Source organism: Carassius gibelio, chromosome B22 (assembly GCF_023724105.1).
Source record: "Carassius gibelio isolate Cgi1373 ecotype wild population from Czech Republic chromosome B22, carGib1.2-hapl.c, whole genome shotgun sequence".
Lineage (NCBI taxonomy): Eukaryota > Metazoa > Chordata > Actinopteri > Cypriniformes > Cyprinidae > Carassius > Carassius gibelio.
The window spans coordinates 12,578,031-12,603,793 of record NC_068417.1 but is presented as its reverse complement, the minus strand read 5'-3'; the positions used below and the strand labels follow the sequence as shown (position 1 = coordinate 12,603,793).

The window sequence follows — 25,763 nt, the reverse complement described above, 5'->3', positions numbered from 1 at the left end:
AATAAATATTTAAACTCGTTTTAATGAAAATTCACGTAGTTTTAGGAAAAGTCAGGGAGCAGCAAGGCTTTATAATTTATTTAGACAAAGTTATTGACTATGCAAATTTCAAAACGGTCAAAATGATGCCTTGTTCATTCTAGTGTTAAAGATAATTATCATAAGATTAAATGTTGCAGTTAAAATGTCTGCTGGTGGCTGTTCTAGTGTTAAAAGTGCATGATAAGGGAACTCAATTTTCTCCCCATGTTAGGTCAAGAAAACACTGGAAAAAACAACAATACACAGTTTTAGTTAAACATTCAATGCAGTCAAACGCACTTTGTCAAAATCATGCCTCGTTCCAAACAGAGTCAACTGAACCAGCAGCACCAACTGGTCCGGCTGTCTCCCAACCCCTAACTCCATGATCCCCTGAATCAGACTCTGCGCTTCCACATTAAGTAGAAGATGAGCGGCTATTAGTATTGGTTTAATGGCAACATATTAATGTCTGAAAGTGATACACACAAAATATAAGAGGCATATCTAGAGTGGAAAAGATTGGCTATAGGAAATGCTATATACTTTGTCAGTTCCAGGACCCTCTTCCTGTTTGTCAGGGAGAACTGAGGAAGTGGAGGAAGAGATGGAAGAGGGTACAGATACAAGTGAGAGACAGATGGCAGAGAGTGAAGATGGAGATGAGAATTCAGATGCCGAGGATGGACTAAATGTTGAGGGATTTGAAAGGGAAAACAATGTTATGACAAATGACCCTGGTTTGTGGCCATCAGTTTGTACTGATCAGGATAGGGAGGACATAGTCAGAAAATTGGCTGTGACCATGAGAGAAAAGAAAGTGGAAATGCCATGTGATTCAGGGGGGAAGCCGTTCCCTGAATACTTGAATTATACAAAGTCAGCCAATAAGAGAGAACAAATTAAGAGAGACTGGCTTACTTTTAGTCAAAGCAATCAGTCACTTTATTGCATACCATGTGTGCTTTTCTCCAGTATACAGAAAAACCCTTCCTGTAGTGCACTGGCCAGTCAAAATGGGTTTAAAATGTGTCATGTGAAGTGGCGTCACATGTACAATAAACTCCCAATCCATGAGAGGAGTGATGCACACAGAGACTGCTACTTAAGATGGAAAAATCTGCAAAGATCTGTTTTACAAGACAAAGGTATAGACTATCTGTTAAACAGGAGAACTGAGAAAAATAGGGCCATCCTGGAGAGACAGTTAGATGTTACCCTACACCTGGCCTCAAGAAATCTGCCTTTCAAAGGCAAAACAAGCGACTTAGATGATGTTCATAATGGCATATTCCTAGGCACACTGGAGCTTTTGTCACATTATGATCCTCTGCTGAAAGAGCACTTTCAAAAAATCAGGGACAACAAACAAAAAAAAGAGAAGGAAAACAAACCAGGCTAACACATTATCTTAGCTCTAAAAGTCAAAATGAGTTCATCAACTTATGTGGCAGACGAGTTCTGAAAGAATTCTATAGGAAAGGGAGGATGCCATCTATTATGCAGTCATCACCGATGCCACACCAGACATTTCCCATACAGAGCAAAACGTGGTGGTACTACAGTATGTCAAATATGCCAAAGAAAAAGACAAGTGGGAGATCACTGAGAGTTTCCTTGAATTCAAGGATTTTTACAAAAAGACAGGGAGTGATTTAGCAAACATAATTGAGCATGTTATTTGTGAGCATGGGATTGACATCAGTGATTGCAGAGGACAGGGATATGACAATGGGGCAAATATGTCAGGGAAGGTAAAGGGAGTCCAAGCTGAAATACTGAGGAAAAACAAGCTAGCTACTTATTCACCTTGTGCCTCTCATACATTAAATCTTGTCGGCGTACATGCTGCACAATCAAGTCCAGATGTATCCACCTTTTTTGGCTGTATAAATCGCCTGTACACATTTGTAAGTAGCAGCCCAGAGCGCTGGGCAATCAACAAAGAGCAAACAGGTTCCTCTGATACCCGCTGGAGTGCAAGGATTGAGACTGTTAAACCTGTGGCAAAGCACCTACCTTCTGTCATCAATGCACTTGATAGCATACTAATGACTTGCAGTCTCACCAATGAAGCAAGATCAGATGCTAATGGTCTCAGAAAATACTTAATGTCATTTGATTCTATTCTTCTTCTCACCATCTGGCTGAAAGTACTGCAAAGCATTGATGACAGGAATGCTATTCTCCAGTCAGGGAAAATTTCACTTGACATAGAGGCAGCCAATATCAGAGCCTTGACAGAAGAGATGCAGTCTCTGAGAAATGCATGGGGGTCTCTCCTAGCTGAGGCAAAGTTGATAGCTAGAGAAACTCATGTTACTCCTCAGTTAAGCAAGGAGTGCAGTCGCAAGAAGAAAAGAAAGAGATTCCATGATGAAACCTGTGAAGAGGAGACAACTCAGGAAGATTCAGAAACAGAGTTTCGGAATACTGTGTTTTACACTGCTATGGATAGTATCATCAGTGACTTAGACACTAGGTTCCAGAGAATTGCTGATATTGTGAACGAGTTTTATGCGGTTCTGAAAGTTGGGCAGATTAGTGAGGACAAAATCTCTTCTGTGTGCAACTGAGACCTAAGTCATGACAAGTATATTACAGAAACTTTGCTCAATCAGGGAATACACAGATAAAAAGATGTGATTTCAATCTGGATTTAAGAGGAGTTATTCACAGGCACATTTGATGTCTTCTGGAAGCTGATTTAATCTCATCATTGTTTTAAATGAACAAGATGTTATTAGCTGGTTTGATCTTCCTGATCTGAGAGCTCAGTTTGTTTTTAAACCATCTATAATATGAAATAATCTCTGTATGTTAATAGATAAATACGTTTTAGACAAAGCTAACTAACGAACAACACGGGAATGATGTCATATTTTCCATCCGCACACAAGCGAATTTGCTGATGCATCACTCTCTGTACGGCACAGGTGAAATAATTATAATGCTGAAAGCATAGACGTAAATTTTGTCTAACAGTTTGGGGGGGGGGGGGGGTATTTGGGTCAATAAACATAACATTTCTCAAGAGAGATTTCTGAAGGGGACACAGATAATCCAGCTAAAATTGTACTTGTAACGGTATGTATAAAGCCGTACTACTATTAGTGCATCAGGGAGAACATGGCAAATCAGACAACCCCAGCTAGAATTTTTTTGTTCTAAAAATGTTCTAATAACATTCCCATGGATTGTTCTAGCAATGTTTTCAGTGGGTAGTTTTATATTTGTTCCCAGAATGTTCTCTCAAAAGATAGGATAACGTTCTCTAAAAACGTTCTAAATATGTTTATTATAAACGTTATTAGAACATTATCCCCTAACATTCTAATTAAGATTTAAGCAGAGTCTGTTTAAAAGTAATAGTTTGGTCTGATGTCACCAAAATGGTGATAAGTGTTGGCTTTAGTTGTTCAATTTGACACTTGACTTGTCAGTGTTGTTTCTTTAACTGCTGTAATATTTATTATGGCAAACAACAAGAGAACATGTGGTTAGACGACACTGGTTGCTTGCTGATGATTAACACATCATCACACGTGTGGTCTGGATAACTGTTTTCACCCAATCTAATGAATTTAAAGCAGATTACTTAAAGCAGTGGTTCCCAAACCTGTCCTGGCGTACCCCCAACACTGCACGTTTTCTTTGTCTCCCTAATTAAACACATCTGATTCAGGCCAGGACAGGTTTGGGAACCACTGACTTAAAGCATTTGGAAAATAAAAATACTTTCTTTCTTTCTCTGGTTCATTAACAATGTAACTGAAGAAGAACAGACAAAATATGATATAAATTTGTAGGATCTTATGCATTGCATCTGCTATAGTCACTAATGTTAAATTAATAGCATAGATTTAGGGAAGACTAAAATCTTTCTAAACTTAAAAATCTTTCTAAACTCAAGTGCATTTTTGCCCCATTTGTGTTATTGTACTTCTTATTTTACTACTTCTACATATCTCCACTTAATTATCAGTAAGATGTTAAATATACTGACATCGTCACTTCCACACAGCAATTTCTTTATTATTTTTTTTACCTCTATTGCTGCTATGTAAATTCCCCGTACAACCTGTTTGCACATTGTTCTCTTAATATTCCTTAAGTTTCCAGTATGCTGTCCTGCACTTTTTATTTTATTTTTATAAGGATTTTATTTTATTCTTATTATTTTTTAATTCACTGCTGGTCATATGCTCTCCATAAATAAAAATATTGAGGCAGTGAGGCAGCCTTTGTGTTTACATTTAGATCCTTTAAATGAAATGAATACATCATTACACAGCAAAATCCCCAGTGTTAATTTAACACTCTTGAGTGTGGACTCATATAAACACTAAAGCAGTGTTAAAAGTAACACTGAAGCAGAGTTGAAGTTAATGATATAATTAAGAAGTTAATTGAGTTATGATTGACCATTATTGAAGACACCTGATGTTAACAAGCAGAATCACCAACCGAGAAAATCACAATTTGTGTATCACCATTATAGTGTTCAGTGTTTGCTTTAGCTGGGATCTTGACCCTTCAGTTATTAACTTTAGATTTTGTGTGTCTGTGGTGACTGAATTTTATCATACAGACAGACCACAGCAAAGGCAATCATGTGTGCTATTGATTGTGGTTTGAGCTGTTTGTTATAGAGTGACCTGAATGCCTGAGTTTAGGTTTCTTTACTGCATACATAAATTAAGTGAAAAAGAAAAGTAAGCAACCCAGAATTTCTGACATAGTATGACATGTTTTTAATAGTTAGTACTACGTAAAAAAGTAATCTTTTGTTTGGACACACAGACATCAGGAATCAGCGTGAGCATCACAACAACGGTGACCATCAAAAAAGCATGTTGTAGCCAATAAAAACTCATCTCAACAACGATGAGCTCCCTTCATGCATTGCGGCATGAATAAATTATGAGCTGAACTTTCTTTTTAACTTTTTATTCTAACTATATTTTATTTTTGCTGTTTTTATGTTCATTTTGTATCTAGTTTTGTGATGTTCAGAGTTGGTCTGTTTATCTGAATATGTTTTTTGTCACCGTTGTTGAGATTCATACGTTGATTATTGTTATCTGTGTGTGCCTGAAATTAAATTTCCTTAATAAAAAAAATCAGAATCACTTGCAAGAGATACCTACAAAATGTATAGAAAATGCAGATATTTTTCATTGTGGAATCAAAGCTGTGACAATCAATATGGAAGTTTTACTTTGAGAAAAGACTGTAAATGAGTTCAGTGATTCATGTCAAACAACGATTACATTAAAACATAATCATCAACACGCGATGATTTTTGCTCTTGGTTTGACAAACAAACTTTAAAAGTAAAAAGTTACAAGCCAAGATCCCAGCTAAAGCAAACACTGAACACTATAATGGTGACACACAAATTGTGATTTTTCTCGTTTGGTGATTCTGCTTGTTAACATCAGGTGTCTTCAGTAACACTGGGGAGTAGGGCTGGGCGATATATCGAGCGATATGATCATGCGCATCTAATCAGTAAAGCTGCTTCCCTGATCACCGCTAAAATCTCCATCACCTGCTTATAATTGGAGTGGCATTTAATAGACAGAGCCGTAGATCGCTGACAAGCCACGCCATATCGCGTTCATTATCGCAGATGAATCGCCTTCGATATGAACGGGATATGGCGTGGCTCATCAGCGATCTACGGCTCTGTCTATCAGAGGTGGGACTTTCAAGTTACAAGCAAGTCTTCAAGATTATTTTCAAGTCCTCAAAGGGTTAAAGCTAAAGAGATAATTAAGTGACTAATTAAATGATGATTGTGCATTACTGATGAACATCTGCTGTTAACAATCAACATCACTGAAGTAAAGAGAAACACAAGAACTACAACTGAATTTAGCCACAGCACTTCAACTGAAAAAAAGTAAAAGAAAAAAAAAAACACTATGCCACCATAATTGTGGTCAAGGTTTGCTTTAAGTAGTGTCTTGACCCTTTTCCTAATTTAAACCAATTTGATTCAAAACAATTGCAATATTGTTTTAGCAACAAACATGTATGCATTGCTGAATCAAACCTTGCAGTAACATCTTATCTTATGCTCTCATGCTTTTTTTGCTTATAACTCATGATGACTGAACATCATGAAATTGTGTTTATCTTTGGATTGTAGACTGACACTCAGCTATTACTGAACTGAAGTAAAAAAAAAAAAATCACAATGCTTCATTGTTGAAAGACACAAAAGGAGACAATCAGTTCAGGTTTTTAGACAAACACACTTATCACACGATCCTCAACAGTGGTGACAATTTTTCATACTGCAGTGCATGACGGGAGTTTTTACTAAGGTTTTACCCAGCATGCAACATTTTGTTGATTGTCACCACTGTTGAGAGTCATATGCTGGTTCTTGATGTCTGTGTGTGTCTACAGAGTATAGTTTTTCAAATTTTGTATGCACTTAGTAGATTTAAAATTCACTTTAATTTTTTTTCCCCATAGTGTTGATTTACTGGGTTGATTATGCTTAATTTAAATAGAGCTAATGTTCATTTGATTGTAATCTGACCACCTATCACATACAGATTAATTTCTTCTCTCTGCTTTCCAGCACCTCATGCAATGCTACATAAAGAGATCTAACATGACAGTCAAGGGTCAAGAGCCCCACTAAAGCACACGCTGATCTCCATTATGGTTGCATCACTTTAACCAATAAAACATCAACATCTGATCCTCTGTAATTCTCAAGAACAGCAGGTGTTCATCATTAATACACAATCATCATTTAATTAGTCACTTAATTATCTCATTAACTTTAACCCTTTGAGGACTTGGGATATGACTTGAAGACTTGCTTGTGACTTGAAAGCCCCAACTCTGGTAAAAGATGAATGTCAGTCAATAAGCCAAAAAAGACTATCTCATGATGTCCAAATCACCATGAGTTATAAACAGAAAAAGCATAAGATTATCTGTCATTACAAGGTTGAATTCAGCAATGCATACATGTTTGTAGTGAAAACAATATTGAAATTGTTTTGAATCAAATTTCTTTGAATTAGTAAAAGGGTCAAGAGACTACCTAAAGCAAACCTTGACCACAATTATGGTGACATAGTGTTTTTTTTTTCTTTTACTTTTTTTTTTTCAGTTGAAGGCTGTGGCTAAATTCAGTTGTAGTTCCTGTGTTTCTCTTTACTTCAGTGATGTTGATTGTTAACAGCAGAAGTTCATCACTAATGTACAATCATCATTTAATTAGTCACTTAATGATCTGATTAACTTTAACCCTTTGAGGACTTGGATATGACTTGAAGACTTGCTTGTGACTTGAAAGTCCCACCTCTGCTGTCTATTAAATGCCACTCCAATTATAAGCAGGTGATGGAGATTTTAGCGGTGATCACGGAAGCAGCTTTACTGATTAGATGCGCATGATCATATCGCTCGATATATCGCCCAGCCCTACTGGGGAGTGTTAAATTAACACTGGGGATTTTGCTGTGTAGTATCATAATCATGACTCTACAGCAATGTTTTTCCAGAAACCATGACCCGGTTGCTTAAGAAAATCCACAGACCTTATTGTGAGCAGTTTCGTGTAGAAACTATCTGTAGAAAGAAAAGAGTTCCTCCATGAAACTTCTCACAACAAATTTGTGGATGACATGATGCTGGAAAATAATATACAAATGAGAAGGACAACATTACCTTGAGCAATCAAGCAAGGGATGCAATTGGTAGCTTCACAAAATTGTTAATGTCTAACAGTTAGCTACTAACTTAATACAGTACAATTAACACAACCACCATCTGTTTATGGTAAAAAAGATCAGAGCCCTTAAACCTACCCCCCGTGCCAACGGTGGATGCTAGCCACGATTTACCAGCTTTTTGTTCATCGTTATTCCAGCGGACCACGAGCAGCAGCCACAGGTTTTCTGACAGTGGTCCGCTGACGAGCCTCTGGTTTATTATCATTGTTTGCTGGTGGTCCACAGTCGGTCCGTGGTTCATAATCAGTTCGATTAAGCTAACCAAAATGTCCTTGCACACAATAATGGATCAAAAATTATATACAATCAATTTATTTTCAGTGAACAGATTAAATATATAAATTTATTTACAGTATCAGATGGTTTCATCCAACGTAACATTCAAATGGAAGCATTTAGATCACATATTTGTACCAATACAAAAGTCAACCACAAAATCAAAATCTTGTGCACACAAGTGAGCTAACCACTAACAACATGACAACAGAACCTACAACTCAACTCTACTTGGTTACTTTTAAATTACATGAATTAGCATATAAAAAAATAGATTTAATATGTCATTTCAGCACTCTGATTAGAACAAGGAGTAGATGAAAGAGCAGCATGATTCAATTGGAGTCCACAAGACAGCCGTGGTGGCATGCCCAAAACCGCGTGAGCCAGTGGTGATAAATATCTCTCAGTTCCTACGGTAATTTATACAGTTATGGGGATTGTTGTCATTGTTACAATCAATTCACCTGAAGCAGTTTTCTGGCTCACGTGCAGTGGCCTTTCCCAGTCCCAGCCGCATACAGCTGATAAGTGTTCAGGAACAGAGGGGGAGAGCGAGATTGTGTTTCTGTGTGTCAAGGATCAACAGGGCAACCGTGCAAAGCCAACAACTGCAGGCCCTCCCATAGATGCTTTATAGCGAGAGGAATAAGACATTCGCTGGGCCGTATGTTTGCTCTAGTATGTCTGTGTGTGTGTGAGAGAGACAGAGAGAGAGAGAGAGAGATAGTGAGCGATAGAGACAGCCATAAGAGGAGTGGAAATAGTCTGGTAGGTTTGTACAGAGTGCTGTCGCACAAACCCAGACACAACTGACTGGATAATGAGATCCAGGAAGGAGACAACAGCGTGTGAGCTCAGCGTAAACCTCGCCGCGGGTGTCTGTGTGGTGTGCTTGAACAGACAGGGTCCACCAGGTATTTGTCACTCGACCCCTGCAACATAATGACAAATATTAATGCAAGATTGTCAGTTGTTGCTGCACTCTTGTAGAGATTTGTCAACAGAGAACCATGGGATGTGGGAAAAATTGAGGTGTATCTAAATTATGGAGAAATAAGTAGCTTTTAAAAGGATACTTTGTCTCAAAATGAAATTTATGTCATCATTTACTCTTTATAGTGTTCTAAGCCTGCATGACTTTTTATTCATTTCTTGAAAACAAAAACAACACTGGACCCCATTGCATCTTTTGAAAAATACATTTTTCAGAATATATTATTGTGTGTTCTACAGGAGAAAGTAAGATGCACAGGTTTTTAAATGACCCGAGTTTGTGATGAAAGAATATTCCAATGCAGCAACTATTTTATGTTCAGTTAATTCAATAAACAAGTAGCTGTGTTTTTGTATGGTGAAGTGTAATATTCTTTGAAGCTCAAGTGAAACATTAACACAGAAATGTTCATTTGAACACCAGCAGAGAGCTGGATCTTTAAACATGTTGATGTATGGTCATAAAATGTTGGGAATGCTTATTATTATTATTATTATTAACTTAATTCTTAAAATAATTTAGATTTGCATGTTTGTGTTTATAGTCTGTCTTGATGCAGTTTTGAGAAATAAAGAATCGTGTTTTGTGTGAGTGAGACAGGTAAAGGGCCATAAAAGAAGTGTTATATGTAATAACACTTGTTTGTACCGCTTGTTTTCTTGTGTTTCCTGTAGAAAAGATCCCACTTGTGAAGAAAATCCAGCAGAACTAGCTGAATCAGACACACTGAATACCCTTTAACAACCAAAGAGAGGGAGAGAGAGAGTAATGTTAGTGGTTGTGTCAGTCTGATCTATAAAAAAAGAGAGACATCAGGTCAGTTAATGATCATTAATGTCAGTAAAATTCCTGAATACAGTATCATATTGTGAATATCACAGTAAATACATGTAACAATAGTGATAATGTAATTTACTGTGAAATATTACAATTGCACGCTGTGACATCCTGGAAAGATTTTACAGTGTAGCTAATATTAACTGTGTGATATGGTCTGTATTGTTGTTTATTTCTAATTTTATCATTTAAATCTCCTGTAATTAATTGTCAAAGGAAAGTCCCTGCAAGTTCATGTATTCTTTGAACAGATGCCCCCCCCCCCCCCCCCCCCCCCCAAAAAAAGAACATCATCTGCAGTTTGTTATAGTTCATGTAATAAGTACTTTCTAGTTTATGTTTTTGTATTATTTTTAAACAGTAAGTTTATGCTTTTGAAAAATATATTTGTACCTTATGTGCTTCTTGAATTATTTTTGTGGTTTGCATTTACATCACAAATAAATGTATTGTCTAAATGTATACAACAGACGCTTTGTGATTATTAAAATGATGAAAAGAGCTAAAAATCCCATTTATCAGAAACAGAATGAGTTGAGCTCGCTGATGTAGATGAATGAATGTTTGTTCCATCAAAACAAGGACAAGAAGACACCATTCATAGCTTTTACTTTGACAGAAGTTGACAAAGAAAAGAGCTGTAATAACTTTGAAAGCAGCTGCTGTTGTGGATTCTGTTGAATCTTTATTTTCTAGATAAGAAAAGGACTTTTGATGATCCTGTATGTAAACTTGTACATGTGAAGATAAGTTTATGTGTTTAGGTTTTTCCCTCTTCAGATTAAAGTGTGTACTGCTCTGATTTATATTTGAGATATTGCTATTTTAGTAAAATCCTTATAGAAAAAAAAAAAGGAAAAAGTACTTCCAAAACTATGGATACTGAAACTGTTCCTATTGGACTTATATTGTCTCATAATAAACATTAAACTTGGATTTTAAATAAACTGCTGCAAATGTTTCTATTCAACCATAATTTAAGTCTGGCCTGTTTTTAATACTTAAATTATGGTACGACTCAACTTTAAGGTACTACTCAACCATTTGGTAGACCACACCTTAAGTCACTATATTTCACTGAAAAATGCATCAAGCTTATCTCCACCTGAAACGCCATCTCTACCGTTTGGTGTAGTTGTGTAATGCTAAAAGAATCCACTAGATGGCACTGTGTCTGTGAGCAGCATGCCTTTTCAGTGTTCCTTCAAACCGGAAGTGACACAGCGAAAATTCACTCATCCTTTGATGACGCACATCGGCGGGACTTTTAAAGGTAAGGCTATTTTGTTGACATATTATCATTTCAGAAGAGTTGTTAAACAGAATTATGTAACTTAATTCAACAAAAATAAGTATTATAAGGGTCAAATAATTTTTTCAAAACATGCTCTACCAAACGGTTGAGATATCATTTTATAGTAGAGAAGCTAGCTAATGTTGCTAAAATTAGCTAATGTTGCTTAAATGAACCATTTACAATGAACAAAAGGGTTAGTGTTGTTAAAATTATTATTTTTTTTTTCAATTACATATTTGATAAATTATTTTATCAATATAATTTTTTCACTATTTCTGTACTGTATATGGTAAATATCAAGAATAAAATTGAAGAATTTATACCAATTCTGGTGTTACTATTAATTTCCTAATTTAAAATTGACTATGTTTGTGTATTACTATATGACTAGCATTGTAAGAGTACATGGTTTGTAATACAAATTGTTTTCTTTATGTTTTAGACATGATAGATGGACGTCAAATCATTTTACAGTTCGAGACCACGCACTTTTCTGGCCCTAGTGGCAGAAAATCCTGAGGACTCAGATGTGGATCTGAGTGATGATGACCATGTAGAGTATCCAGATTATCTGCCCACACCAGCAGAAGAGACTTCTTTTGATTCAGTGGATGAGAAGGAGGTCGCCTCAACAAGTTCATCCTCTAAACCACCATCCAAAAAGAAGAGGAGAATGGGGAAAAACTCCCTGAAAACTGTTTCTTTGGCAGAGCTACAGGACACACCTGAACCATAACCCCCAGGTGTTTTTTTTTTAGCAAACTCTATGGGGGCTTTCATGTGTCTTGCACTGAGGAGAGACTTCCGTCGGGCCATTCTGCTCTTCTCCCCCAGACAGCTCTAGAAAGGGTTCAGGTCGTCCCAAACGTCTTCCATTTAAGGATTATGGAGGCCACTGTGCTCTTAGGAACCTTAAGTGCAACAGAATTTTTTTTGTAACCTTGGCCAGATCTGTGCCTTGCCACAAATCTGTCTCTGAGCTCTTCAGGCAGTTCCTTTGACCTCATGATTCTCATCTGCTCTAACATGCACTGTGAGCTGGAAGGTCTTATATAGTCAGGTGTGTGGCTTTCCTAATCAAGTCCAATCCGTTTAATCAAACACAGCTGGACTCAAATGGACAATTATCCATCGTATCAATAAGTCCACCAGTATTTGTTTCAGTGACGATAGTTATTTATTCCGTGTTTTGAACAGTGAGACCTGTGTTATGTTACACTGTATATAGTTAAATGAGTATCATAAATGTGTGTCAGCTAGGTGACTATTGGCTTTATCTAACTACCATTCTTTAATCTTTAGTCGGGGTAGCCCTAATTCCTACAGTAATCGTGAATCACATCTCAATTGCAATATCCCTCAAAATACTAAATATGTTTTTACCACATTGTTCAGCCCTTACTGCACAGTGGAGGCTTTCTTTTTCTCCCACTGACATTAAAAAAATAAAATAATAATCTAATTGTGGCGGGAAGTTAATTGGGCAAACTGTAACTCAGCTGACTACGCCACCCTGTTAACAGGGAACATTATTGTAAATCAATCACCTACTAAAAGCACACAGGAATGTGGTTTCCAAAGACAGAGGCAAGAGACGTGGATACCGAAAATACAAAATGTTTATTTCAACAATAAATATGAATATTAATCTTAAAAAAAGTCACTATGGACGGAAGTAGAGGAGGCATACAAAACAAAAGGAAACCGAGGCTTACCTAAGGCAGGTAGGCTAGCTTAATGAGTATGTGGCTACTATATTGCCAGAAGCATAACACCAAGTGCACAATTCGCACCACACACACACACGGTAAGGTCAAGCGTGAACACACTGCACTCTTTGACAGAGTCCCACCACCGCACACAAGGGCCAACTAGCAGTCTGCCTGAAGCCTCGGTTCCTATAACAAAAGACACAGTTAATCAAATTTAATTCTCAAAGAAAAATCAAAGAAATAGAAATAACAATAATAATTAAATACTTAGCAGTTGAATGAAATACAATGAAACAAATAAAGACTTAAACCAACCAAATCAAAACACCTGGGAAGTTGTAAAGAATTAACTCAGCTGGAGGTGAATACTCACCCCAGTTTCATGGCCAGGTGCCAATTAAATGAAAACTAACTAAACAAAACAACAAATCATAAATCAGGCACTTACATAACCAAAGTAAAACAACAAAAATGTAATATAACAATGAATAAGAATGAAATAAATAAATTCAAAAAAGACAAACTGAAACAAATTACAACTTTCACAATCCAATAGGCAGAACGCAGAAAAGTTGATCAAATGGAGAGGACCAATACCCGCGCCAACTCACGCCTCTGCGTTAGATTGCAAAACAGACATGAACTAAACATAAACAAAGCAGCAGCATCAAAATACGTTGCCCCACAGGCTGCACTGAATGAATCCTCCTTAAAACTATTCCACCTAAAAAGGATTAAGTAGAGCATTGATTCGTCGCACCAAACACCTCAAATATCAACAGGGATGGTTACACATACCTTTTTATCGTAGCTATGATCACACGTCCAGCCGCACACGCAAACAGACATCAAACCGGCAAGAAGGGGTGGAAATGCAGCGGAAGTGCATTTAAAAGCAGTCGCCAAGCAACATGAGATGGTTATATGTCGGAAACTATGATTCAAAATAATGCTGGTTACCACAAGCGCACCACTGATTTGCATTCGCTAGCAAGCACATACCTGCAAGACAGGAAGCGTCTAAGTCAGGAAGGGGCGGGCCTCGAGCAATGACGCACAAGAGGTGAGCACAACACGGTGCATTAAAAGTCCCCTTTTATATAACCGTGAATGTGTATGATTGGACAACTGATGAAACAAATTTAAAGAGGAGACACCCAAGTTCGTCCCACTACATAATCAAATCTTGTGTGAAGTTTTGCACCAGCACACACACACACACACACACACACTTGATGTGTTTGGAGCCATCAATAGCAGTCATCAGATTTTTTTATTGGCCAAGAACTTGCACTTAATATGACTTGTTCTGAATGTTGTTCTTTTATTATGAACAGACATCTCAACCGTTTGGTAGAGGACTGTATCTAAAATACTGTAGGGTCTCATAAAAAAAAAAAAAAAACTACTGATTGTTGTTATTGTTATCATAATTGAATAGTAAATGCAAATAAATAATTTTTCCTTTGCTTTTTTCATAGTGCGGACCTTAAATATTCAGTTTCAGTTTAATTCTAGTATGGTTTATGGGTGTGACAAATATTACATTTGTATTTTCATGGTTGCTGCAAACAATTATAAAACAAAATGTAAAAAAGCAACATTACATAAATTGATAAAATTTAATGAAAACTGCAAATAACTAATAAATGTACAGTGCATACTTCGTAGTTTTCAAGAAGAAAATGAAACACTAAAGAATGTTCATCGTTTTGGCCACCAGATGTCTCCTAAAACACCAGATTCAGGTAATGAACCATTTCTGTTTAAATTCAGTGGAAAACAGTAAGAAAAGCTTTGTTTCACTATCACTAAACACTTTTAGACCAAACATATTTTCATCTTTACAATTAAAACTACAATATGTCAGACTATTTATGATATTTGTTCGTTTTCTTTTATCGATCTAGCAAATCTGACGTCTTTGACCAAAACGACCACAGCAGCTGCAGTAGCCACGCCCATCAGAGCAGAGATAACCAATCGGATCACAGCTTCAAGAGTATCACAACAATGGATGTGGACTTCTGTAAGAAAATAAATAAATACAAAAAGATCATTTTAATATTTTCAATGAGCTGACTTTAGTCTAGATGAGGTGTAAAAAAAAATAAAAAAATCTTCAAAATCAAGCCTGTAGAAAGACATGAGTAGGCTTAATGATGATAGAAGCTCATAAGTAAAATAGCAGGGAAGTCGTGGCCTAATGGTTAGAGAGTCAGACTCCCAATTGAAGGGTTGTGAGTTTGAGTCTCTGGCCGGACGGAATTGTGGGTGGGGGGAGTGCATGTACAGTTGTCTCTCCACCTTCAATACCACGACTTAGGTGCCCTTGAGCAAGGCATCGAACCCCCCCCCCCCCCCCCCCCCCAATTTTCCAAACAAGTTTCTTTTAGCCCCTTGAGGTTAGCGGTGGAGTCATTCCCGATGCACATGTCCATAAAGCATGCACAGAGATGCGGTTTCAACAACAAATCCCGTGGTTTATTAATCACAATCTCCGGTTTCCTTTTCTAAACAAGATTACAAAAAAAAAAAAAAAAAAAACTTATAACAACTTAAAAGCTGTACCATTTGCATGTGATCGATGAAACTGTTGCTCTCCACCCTCTAACTCCGTGCCCTAATGACACATAAGGGAGGAGGAGCAGATCCATTCACATGACAAATTAGAGCAAAATATGAAAAAGTTTCCTCACATTTAAATCATGTTCAAATCATATATTTAAGCACAAAATAAATTAGAGTAAATCAGAAATTGAAATATGGCTCATACATGGTTAAATCAACAACTTTATTAATTGCATAGATGAAATAGATGCTCTTATCAGAGCTGCTGTACCTGAACATGTGTGACAGAGTTGACTGATGTTCAGATGTTGAGTCTGGTTGCTGCAGAGTTTGCTGATGTCCAGATGTGTGGTCTGGTTTGTGATGGGATTGTTGATCACACAGCTGTAGCTGTTTTTCTCCTGATATTCCACCTCCAGAGGTAGAGAGAGACTGATGCTGAGATCAGACACACTGATGCTGGACAATAAACTGTTTCCTTTGTACCAGGAGAGAGTCACATGACCCACATTCACCACTGAACACAACAATGAACAATTCTGCTGTGATGATGAAGATGATGATGATGATGATGATGAAGAACAGTCTCTGCAGATGACAGGAACAGGAAGACGAGCTGAAAACATGAGATAAACTTGACTAGATCAGGAAGTGTTTATTGCAGCATCAGTCAGTCGATGAGTTTCTTATATGACAGCGATCTTCACGTCTCTCTTCACATTTATAAAAGATTATTACACATGGACAAGTAACAAAGAAGAAACTGATTTAATTGATTTAGTTATTTATCATTTAATTAATGTAAAATAAATTACCTTTAATTTACAGGTAAATAACAAATACAAACACATTTTTATCTCACCATAGACAGTGAGAGTGACGTTCTTTCTCACAGTGTTGCTCTGTAGTGTATAGAGTCCAGTGTGTTCAGTTCTGGTGTTTGTGATGATCAGAGATCCAGTTTGATGATCCAGCTTCAGTCTGTTTCTGAATCTCTCATCAGGACCATCATATACAGTGACGCTGCCGGCCAGTACATTGATTTTAGCTATTAAAGTGTTTTCAGATCCAAACCTCCACAGAATCACATCATCATCCATCATTTCAGTAACACCAGAGTCTAGAGTGACTGAATCTCCCTCCGTCACTGACACTGACACTGACTCCTCTGTAACTGTATCACCAAACACACCTGAAGAACACAGTCACAGATTTGATGTTTTACTCCACACAAATCAAAACTGCAGCTCAGTTCAATCTTTAAAGCCCTTGATTTCTAAACATACACTCTGCTTGCTCATGTGAAAGATATAGACGCAACAAATTACAGTAGTGCGTGCAGCATCCGTCATCAGTCCCTCTTCAGATCAATCAGTCATCATTTCAGTGTCATTGTTAATAAAGTGGTAAAGTCATGAATTATTTTAAATTAAACAGATTAACTGTTATTGCACCTGCCCTATGTGTCACAATTTGTCTCTGAATTATTGTGAAATGTTATTTTGGAAAATTATCTGGCTGATTAAAAAAAGACTGTTAAATCTTTGTAAACACATTCTATTAAATGAAAATAAACCAAGAAGTGATGTCATAAAATGAATATGATTATAACTTACCAACCAGACAACACAAGCAGAACAAAGTAAACGTGTGAACCATTTTCAGATAATAGCAATTGTGAACAGTGTGTGAACATGCGTGCGTCAGATTGAGAGCCCACAGGACAGTGTTAAACTGCGACAGTGTTGCGTGCGTTTCATCCACCAATAATAGTGGAGCACCACTCACTCACTAAACATGCACACGCTTCAGCTTGCATTGGTTATAAATATTATGTTCTATATTATTTTGCAACAATGCATTTCAGATATTTTATTTGTTTAATAAATATTTAGCTCTGTAAAGTGTAAAATGGTTTTAGGAGGTTTACTAAGGTGTGTTTTCTCAGTAGATCACACGCACACAAATCACATGTTTGAATAAAGTAATGCAGAAGCTGCCCCCTCACCTACCAACACATCAAACCACATCTTTGTAGGAGCCCAATTGAAGTTTCACTTTGACTCACAGAAGTAGACAGAATTAGATGCATCACTCATGGAGATTTTTGCTTTGTTCACTCTCTGTTTTGTTTATAATCTTAAATCAGTTAAGGCCAAAAATCATCAGGAGCAATTTTATGAAATAACAGTTATACACTCAAGAACAACAACAACAAAAATAATAATAAACACGGCAATGACGTTGTATTTATTTGGATACCAACACATTCAAGCATTATGGACAGTTTCATCAGGCGCACACACCTGAAGTTAACTTCCAGTCTGTGTTTGTTTATCAGTCTGCCTATGGAGCTCTCTACAAATGTGGTTAAAGTTAAGATGATGAAAAAAATGGATGCTGGGCTCAGGTGGTTGTGCTGTGGGATGTGTTTTACATACATTTATATGTGGCACTCACAATATCAAAACTGACCGATTTTCCAAAAGGATTTGTTGATTAAACATGGGCACATACTGCATGTTTAAAAATCTAAACGAGGCACAGGTGTTTTCACTCCTGCTCTGAATCCATCGCCTCAAGCCCTGGCTTCATCTACCTCCCCTGCCAGCCTTCATTTGGCGTTCCCAGAGAAGTTTGATGGCTCACCCTAGAAATGTAAGGGTTTTTTTTACTCCAAGGTTCCATGTTTGTTCACCAACAACCAATAGTCGCATTACATTTGTCTGTTCACTTCTCACTGGATGGGTGTTGGAGTGGGCTACAATGGTGTGTCAATGGAGAATCATACTGTCTTACTTCCTTCTTGGCCTTCATCCAGTGGTTTAAGGAGGTTTGCGAACATCCCGCTGGTGGTAAGGATGCAGGTGAGCAGCTTTTTATCTCTACACCAAAGAAGGAGTTTGATGTCAAATTATGCTATAACTTCCTGCACACACTCTGCACAAACAGGGTGGCTGGAGGATCCTCTCAAACTACACTTCTGCAGAGGTCTGAGCACGGAGATACAGTCTGAATTAACCTGACGAGACGAGGGGAAATCATTTGATCAATTCATTGGGCTGGCCATCTGGATTGATAGACTCCTTTACTCTCTTCATCAGATTTGGCTCTCTTTCAGTTCCTGTTGGCACAACATAACCCAAACCTGACAGCTCATGATCCTTTTATTAGACCATCCACATCACCTGCCTCTGCTGGGTTCTTATTCGTCAAAAAAAAAAAAGAAAAGGATGGAGGTCTTTGTTCCTGCATCCATTACCAAGGACATCATCATCATCAAGTTTCTCTACCCCTTGCCTCTATTCCCTGCAGCCCTAGAACAGATTCGAAAGGCAAGATACTTCACCAAGCTGGATCTTTGCAGTGCATACAATCTCATTTGCATCCGTGAGGCGATTAATTATAGGATGCTTTCTCTACAACAACTGGGCACTGTGAGTATCGTATACTATTTGGGCTTGCCAACAGTCCTTCAGTGTTCCAGGCCTTCATCAACAATGTGTTTAGAGATATGTTAAATCACTGGGTCATTTTTTAAATTGACGACATCTTAACCTATTCAGATTCATATGAAGAGCATGTCAACCTGTAGCACAGCTGTGTCAACCACTCACACATTCACTCTACACACCTGTTCACATACTCACACATACAGCTGTTCCCCATTTGTTCAATAGTTTATAGTTTTGTCTCACACACCAATCTGCCTGCCTGGATTATTGTAATGTCAATTGTGATTACGTGTGTTAATCGTGCTTGTATTTCGGCTTGTTCCCTGTGATTCGTTTCGGGGTTTTTTTTGCCCGAGGCGGCGGCGGCAGCGGCGTCCGCTCACAGTTCCCCCTAGGTGGTGGCGACATTTGCTCACAGTTCACCCGAGGCGACGGCAGCATCCGCTCAGTTCACCCAAGGCGGCGGCATCCGCTCTCGGTGCCCCTGGGGTGAACCTTTATACCTCATTCTCCAGGCACTCTTCCACTACACGGGCCTAGCCCTCCATCCCTCCCCCTGATCCACCTCCATTCCACCTCCCTCCGTGACTTATTATTTTGGAGTGTCTGGAATCCACTCCTTAAGGGAGGGGTTCTGTCACAGTCTTCTGTGAGTGTTGTGTTTGTTTGGTGTCATGTGCTCTCTCTTGTCCTTTTCTGACCACGCCCACCTTGTCACCTCATTAATGTTTATTTGCTCCACCTAACGAAGTGTCTCTTCCCTGCATCTGGACCCTGACCTTGTTCTTTCCATGGCGCCGTCTCTACCGCGCCGTGACAACCTGCAGGTTGGTAGCATGATTAGCACATGACTAGCATGTTTCTAGCATGATTAGCAAGTGACTAACATGTTATTAGCATGATTATCAAGTGATTAGAATGTCGTTAGCATGTTTCCAGCATGATTAAAAAGTGACTAGCATCCTGCTAGCATGATTCTATGCTAATAAAAAAAATAATATATATATATATATATATATATATATATATATATATATATATATACAATTTATAAATAAGATCTGGTGGTTCTAGATATTTTTTTTCTTTACTTTATCCTCTAGTCTTGTGCATTTTGCTAATATGTGTTTGCTTGATAAGGATTAAACTACGTGCTTTGAAATCTTTTGCTTTTAATGTCACAATTTAACTTTTCACCCTTATGAAAAGCTGATATTTAAATACATACTGAAATACATTCAACAGAACATCGATGAGACACGTGTTAGTGGTTGAGCTCACGGTGCTGATGTTTAGCTCCTGTTTTTTAAAAATCCACCAGATGGCGTCATTAATCAGTTCAAACAAAAACAAACCACTGATGATCGATCAGTAAACTCTTATTGTCAGCTCGTCTCTGGTATTAATTGCACGTTTGTAGTATTTTGTCAGAGATTCATCAGTCCTTCTTTTTTCTTTACCATCTGTGAATCTTTGTTGTCTTCCAAGAGAATGATGACGTGATAACTCGTCTCATAACCCAAATGACATTAGCTTGATGGAGACTGTGACTGATTGGGACATTAATTAAGTGTAGTGTAAAAAGACAAGCTGTCTATTAATGTAATGATCAGATAAATGTTCTCCAGTAGACTTTACTGTGGTAACTGCTTGTTGAAGGTAGTTGTCTAGATTTTGAAAGTGCTTTTCTGAATGAATTAATAAATAAATATTATAATATTACACTGCTACACTTTACTGTAGGCTACATCTCTTTAGATCTAGATACTTTTGCAATTAAATGGAGAACTATAACTGTAATGCTGGTAATTGCATTTTTTTTTCTTTCTCATATAAGAAAACTATGAATCACACAAAGCAGAGAGAGTAATGCAGATAACAGAACACAACAGTCTGAAAGCATCCCAAAAACATCAGTGAGAATACTCCATCATTTCAGATTAACTAACACACTTATCTTTTATGAAAACATAAAATCACCTGTTACTTTAAGCAATGTTAACTGTGATGTATAGAATCATACTTTCTGGCTGCTTTTCTATTGTAATCATTAATGTTAGATAATCTGATTTTATTAATACCAAGTCCTTTAAAAAATAATAGTAGCACTGACCAGGCCACCAGTTTCAGACTGGAAGAGAGGAAAACTGTTTAAGGTGGATCTGACTTACACTTAATAGTTAGACTTAGTTTATAGTGTAATTTAATTTTGTTAACTATAATACAAGCAATTTTTATAGGATTTGTATGTAAAAAATGTAATAAAAATAATACTAAATCATTTTCAAATATTGTATTATTATTATTCATCATTCAGTAATGGAAGAGTTCACTTTTACTCTCCTTTTTTTATTCATGTCTTCCCTGAATTGTAAATGGGTCACTGGAATGGAGGTGAAATGAAAAATGCACAACACATATTATCTCAAATTGGACAAGTCAATAAAAAACCTTATATGTTCTATGTAACATAAACCCATAAAAAATAATTGTAATAGATTTAGAACAAATAATTGAAACATATACAAATTAAATTCAAATGTCATGTTATTAAACAAAGCAAAAAGCTGAGTAAGATCGAGATATTGGTGCGATCTGTTTATATGATGGTGAAGACGGGAGATTCAAACTGTAAACAGATTGCCTTGATTTAAACCATGTAAGTTTTAAAACTTTGCATTCAAGTAATTAAGTGATTAACTAAGTGCTGATTGAGAATTAGTGATGAACAGCTGCTGTTAACAAACAGAATCACTGAAGAAAAGAGAAACACAAGAACTACTACAACTGACTTCAGACACAGCCTTAGATGAAATCAACTGAAATAAAATACATGAAATCTCTCTAAACCTCTACATCTAAAACCTTAGTTCATTCTCAATAAGATCTTCTGTAGACGTCTGACAGAAATAAAGTCAGTCTGGTTATTAATAAGTGGAGCTGCTGATGCTGTTTGTGGGGTTGTTTAATCAGATCTTGAGAGATTTCATGTATTTTATTTCAGTTGATTTCATCTAAGTCTGTGTCTGAAGTCAGTTGTAGTAGTTCTTGTGTTTCTCTTTTCTTCAGTGATTCTGTTTGTTAACAGCAGCTGTTCATCACTAATGTTCAATCAGCACTTAGTTAATCACTTAATTACTTAATTGCAATGTATATCTTCTTTCAGTGAACTCAACTGAATTAAGTAAAGAGTACTTATAACTGTTAGTTTTAAAACTTAAATGGTTTAAGGCAAACGGTTTCCTCAAACGGTTTGAGTAGACCTAATTTGTCAGGTTTTTAACAATATCTGTTTACTCAGTCGGTTTGAGTTAAGTTACTTGTCGGGTTTTACAGCAGAGACAGACTGGAGGTGGACTATGAGTCTGGATCTCTGATCATCACAAACATCACAACTCAACACGCTGGACGTTATGAAGCAGAGATCATCAGACGCTGGCTGTTATACAACATTTCCTTCAATTTTATCTATCCTCAAGTTCATTTTTACAGACAAAAACTAAATGTAATAAAATAACTTTAAAGAGTGTTTGAACAGAGATGTTGAACTTCCAAGTTTTTTTGTGACTAGAAATGAACTGAACTGTGAGTGACACATCTGTTATTTATTTATTTATTTATTCTTATTATTAACTTGCATTTTCAATGTTCTCTGTCAGGTTGGAGAAAACGTCATGAGTATGTTTTCTTCTCTTTTTAATTTATTTACTTACTGTATAATAGATTGCACTAAATATTTTTCCTCCACAGAAGCAGACGATCATCCATTATTTCAGTAACATTATTTGAGTATAATTTAATCTCCTCCTGTCCCTCCTAATGTCACTTCATCACCAAACATGCCTAACAAAACAGATTCACAATAGTGAATAGTGTGTGTTCACTTTTCTTGTTCGGTTTCTCTTTTTTATTTTATTTTTTATTATTGAAGAAAGCAGAAACTGTTTGTCCAGCAAACAGATCAAACCACAACTCTGTAAAGATGCCAGTAAGAGTTTCACTTTGACTCACAAACTGAGCGGCACAAACATCACATGCATTCAAGTGAATATTATTCCTGTTTGGTCTGTGGTTCTCCTGTGCTTTGTTATATTATACATTTTTATATAACTAAAGATTCATTCAAATGCTCTGAATTCGCTTTTTAAATGTTGATAAATTAACTGCTCATTAATTTATCAACATTTTATGTGAGCAAAGGAGAATGGAGGAATCAAGAGAATCGATTTTTCTAACTGTAGTGTCATTCCAGAAGTCCATCTGATGTCAAATGGACTATTTTAAAGATCCTTACCTATCCTTATCCTCTGGGTCTTGAATGTGTCTGTTGTGTTGATGTCTATGGAGGGTCAGAAAGCTCTTGTCAAATTTCACCAAAAAAAATCCTAATTTGTTTTAGGTTTGGAATCACAAAAAAAAAAAAAAAAAATTGTCCGTCTTCCTGGTTAAATATAATTGACCCAGGGCATGAAACTTTATTAGTTTCTTTCTTTTTTTTTTATTATCTAACTGGACTATAGAATAGTAGAACCATAGTAGAATGGGACTCTCAAAGCCTTGACACCGTATCCGGGAGACAAGTATTAGTAAAATTAAATTTCAAGTCATTTTAAAATCACACAAGGTCCCAAGATAATCCTAAATAATAATACTAAAGTGCTGTTTTGGCTGCTGTGTGTCACATGAAGAAATATAGAAATAGCAGTAATATTTTGAAATTGGCTTATTTATATTATAAAGAGATTGCTGTCTAATTCAGATTTCCTGTGGTATGTTGTTGCTGCTGTTTTTGTATTATTATTAAATTGTATTTGTTTTCTTTTTATTTAATTAAATATTAAATAAATGTACAATTTATGTAGCTATAAGTAATTAATTTCACAGAAATGTCACTGTAAATTGGCTTAAATCATTAAAAAATAATATTTATACCATGTTAGTAATGTAAGTATATTACTGTGAACATTTCATTTGAATCCACTGCACAAACAAAATAATAATACTTTTTTTTTTTAAAAATAAAGTGATTAAGAGCCAGTTCAGCATTATTGAACACCATAAACAAGCAGAATTACTGAAAAAAGTGCAACAAAAATAGAAAAATGTGGTGAGTAAAAACTCACTTACTAACTGACTTCCAGCCACAGACTTGCATGAAATCAACTGAAATAAAAGAAGTCTTGACTTTTTATTCAACAATGCTGACAAACAACATAAAACTTGCTGCAATGCTGGTACCACCAATCAAACTCCATGACTTCCAGTTTTTCTTGTAACTTTAGTTGTGATGTTCAGAGTTGATCTGTTTATCTGAATTTCTTGATTGTCACCGTGGCTGAGATTAATACACTCCTTCTTGATGTGTGTGTGTCTGTATGCTAAAGTGCTAGTTCTTCTTTTTGTGCAAAATAACTTTTACAAATCCTTCAAATGGTCTCAACAGTGCTGAATCTCAAGCGACCGATTCCTTTGCACCTGTGAAAAGAGTATGTTCTGTACAGTATGAATGTGTGATGTAATCTGGATGTACTCCATCAGCTATATTGTCTTTGTCATGTGACTTACCAGTGTCATTTTTATTTATTTATTTCAAAATACAGTAAAACCAGTCAAATTAACAGTAAAAATATTCTTAAATGACAGTTTTGTTTCCCGCACTAACATCACAAACATCAGCTGGTACAGGAAAACTAAGTAAAGACATTCTGTCTTAATTTATTTTATTTTTACACAACCTTTAAATTAAAATATAGGCTTAGGCCCACATATGATTCATAGATGCATGAGTTGGGTAAGTGCTAGTCAATTCTCAGTTGAAATTTTATGGTGTTTTATTGGCATATATATTTCTACTTCTGTGTTTTTAAAGCATTGCAGCATTGTTCAGTACAATTAAAACAACGCAACGTAAAAATGTGTAATGCATCAAAACAAATTAAAATCTAATGGCAATGTTAAATGTCAATTAAAAATATTGAAAAATATGTAATGTTTGACACAACAGATAGCCGCAACGTACACTATATACCATAAACAATATTTATATCCGATCTTTTTCCCATTCAATAGGTGTTTTCACGCTATATCGTAATTACGGTAATTATGAGATACCAGCTTGTAAAAAGCGTTCATGTCAAATTTACAATGAAATAGAAAGAAAAAAAGAATACATACATTAATACACTTGTATAATGTAAACGATTTAGGTATTGCTTAATTTCTGATTTCAACATGAGAAATAATGGTTTATTATCACTGTACTTGCATTTATGTATACTAAACTTTGCCAGAAAAAGTAATAAATTAATCAAATAAAATTCTGAATGAGATGTCGTATAAGTGAAAAAAAAAAAAAAAAAAAAAAAAAAACTAATAAAAACATTTCAAAACAAAGTTGAAAGCTGGGCATGATATGATCTGTAACAAATGAGCAGAAATCTGACCAAAAATTGGCTGAGAAAGAACAACAACAAAATAAATTAATGGAGACCACAAAATGTACATAGTTTATCAATATTACGGTTAAATATGTTTACAAAGAAATTGCTATTGGGGTAATATTTATAAATGAGTTTGAAATAAATGTTTTTTTACTTTATTTGTGATTAAATATTTCTGAGGTAATTTCCAGATTTTAATGTCATATCAAACCATAAACCCAAATATTCCAGAAAGTTACAACAGGAGATCTAGAGACAACATCCCTTTGAAAAAGAGCCCGGACCTGTTGATTATTGTGTTTAACAGAAAAAGAAGAAAAACAAACTCGATCAACAGCAGTGTCAACAGGATCTAAAGACTGCAGAGAGGATTGGAGACATGTATCTCTAA

General features: G+C 36.2%; 2 protein-coding genes across 2 annotated transcripts in view; one reads left to right on the top strand and one right to left on the bottom strand.

The window, feature by feature from the left end:
* The window catches only part of LOC127987108 (uncharacterized), a 60,454-nt gene extending 50,293 nt beyond the window's left edge, over nt 1-10,161 (top strand). The window contains exon 6 of the mRNA XM_052589404.1: nt 9,735-10,161. Within this exon, the coding sequence (XP_052445364.1) occupies nt 9,735-9,772 (38 nt within the window). The 3' untranslated portion in view covers nt 9,773-10,161. The remainder of the gene's footprint in view (nt 1-9,734) is intronic.
* A 3,999-nt stretch (nt 10,162-14,160) lies between these two features.
* LOC127988022 (uncharacterized) lies at nt 14,161-19,146 on the bottom strand. Its single transcript, XM_052590518.1, has 5 exons — nt 19,112-19,146; nt 18,277-18,362; nt 16,484-16,669; nt 15,749-16,093; nt 14,161-14,933 (listed from the first exon to the last, which is right to left on the bottom strand). The coding sequence occupies exons 1-5, from the start codon at nt 19,144-19,146 to the stop codon at nt 14,782-14,784; spliced, it is 804 nt and encodes a 267-aa protein (XP_052446478.1). The 3' UTR covers nt 14,161-14,781.
* Nucleotides 19,147-25,763: the final 6,617 nt, after the last annotated feature.

Coding starts and splice junctions, on each gene's coding strand:
- LOC127988022 (XM_052590518.1), bottom strand. CDS start 19,146: ATGGGGAACAGCTGTATGTGTGAGTATGTGAACAG. Junction 18,363..19,111: donor ATGTGTGAGTATGTGAACAG/GTGTGTAGAGTG, acceptor TCTTTGGTGTAG/AGATAAAAAGCTGCTCACCT. Junction 16,094..16,483: donor CAGCGTCACTGTATATGATG/GTCCTGATGAGA, acceptor TCATGTTTTCAG/CTCGTCTTCCTGTTCCTGTC.